Here is a 1,154-nt window from a genome sequence, read left to right on the forward strand (position 1 = left end):
TCCCGTCATGTAACAAGGTAGCCTGCATAATACAATCGACATAATTAATTATTTGTTTTCCAGAATTCCCCATGTTATATGAAAAGCCAGGAACATAATATGGAATCTGATATCAACGTACTTTAAAAAGTAAATCGTCTTTACGCTCTCTGTCTGAGAAAAATTAGACTAATTACCTTTTGTTTTTGCGTGTTGCTTTATTTGTTTTTGTTTTTGTTGCCTTTTAATTTTTTGGTGAAAAGGACGGGGTGAAGGTCTTTTAATTACTACAGAAATAAATGTAACAACATTTACAGCAGTTCATTTATTCCACAAAACTCGCCTCTACAAGGGTATCTGTGGAGACTCTAATTAGCGGTGCCAAATCTTTTACTCACATTTACAGAACAACATCCTTCGAACTTATTGAACTGCAATGCGGATGTATATAAAGTACTAATCATGACAACTTCCAAGCGAACACACTACCACTACTTTGGAGCATTTTCATCTGGTGTGGAAGAGGTCTGAAAATAATTTAAGAAACACGTAAACATCTTCATCCGAAATAGACTTTTAGCGGTCGTGATGTTCCGCTCACTTTTCAGATACTATTATACCTGTGGTAGGAAGAAGAGATTGGTGGAGAGTGCCAACAGCTCATGTTGAATGTCCTCTGTCAAAGTGAATGACGACTTGAAAATTTGAGTGGAAAGTTCCCACGAATTTGTGTATAGTATAGTCATGGCTGGCAACATCAACAGCCCTGGTTCAAAGAGGTCACCTTACGACCTTGACCTTTTGAACCAGCTGACGAACAACATCATGAAGAAATACGGATCGGAGTTCGAGCTGGTCAGCAAATTGACCAACTTGAAGAACCGTCCGAGGCCGAAATCGGAGCAGCTGAGCAGCCGCTCTGTGTCCAGTCTGCCCTTGGTAAAGGTCACGGGGCCGGATGTGAGCGACGGTCAAGGTCAGTCGATGGAGTATTTGCCGACCAGGTCGCAGTCCAACCCGTGCTCTCCCCGGGTGACCCGTCGGGCCTTCACGACCTGTCTGGACGGCACGCAGTACATCATTGGTGAGTTACCGCGGGGTTGTTCATTGCTGAGTGTGTGTGTGTGTGTGTGTGTGTGTGTGTGTGTGTGTTTGTGTGTGTGTGTATGTGTGTT

At 43.2% G+C, this 1,154-nt stretch overlaps 1 protein-coding gene across 1 annotated transcript; it reads left to right on the forward strand.

Annotated features, from left to right (window-relative positions):
* Window positions 1-8: 8 nt before the first annotated feature.
* Window positions 9-1,063, forward strand: LOC106014171 (calcium/calmodulin-dependent 3',5'-cyclic nucleotide phosphodiesterase 1C; the record flags this gene model as incomplete). The annotated part of the gene is given in 1 exon segment (XM_013091248.2): window positions 9-1,063. A coding segment is annotated over 1 exon segment (340 nt), but the record flags the coding sequence as incomplete, so codon positions are not given.
* Between the last annotated feature and the right edge of the window lie 91 nt (window positions 1,064-1,154).

The sequence above is a fragment of the Aplysia californica genome, unplaced genomic scaffold, assembly GCF_000002075.1.
Source record: "Aplysia californica isolate F4 #8 unplaced genomic scaffold, AplCal3.0 scaffold04126, whole genome shotgun sequence".
In the NCBI taxonomy this organism is placed as follows: Eukaryota; Metazoa; Mollusca; class Gastropoda; order Aplysiida; family Aplysiidae; genus Aplysia; species Aplysia californica.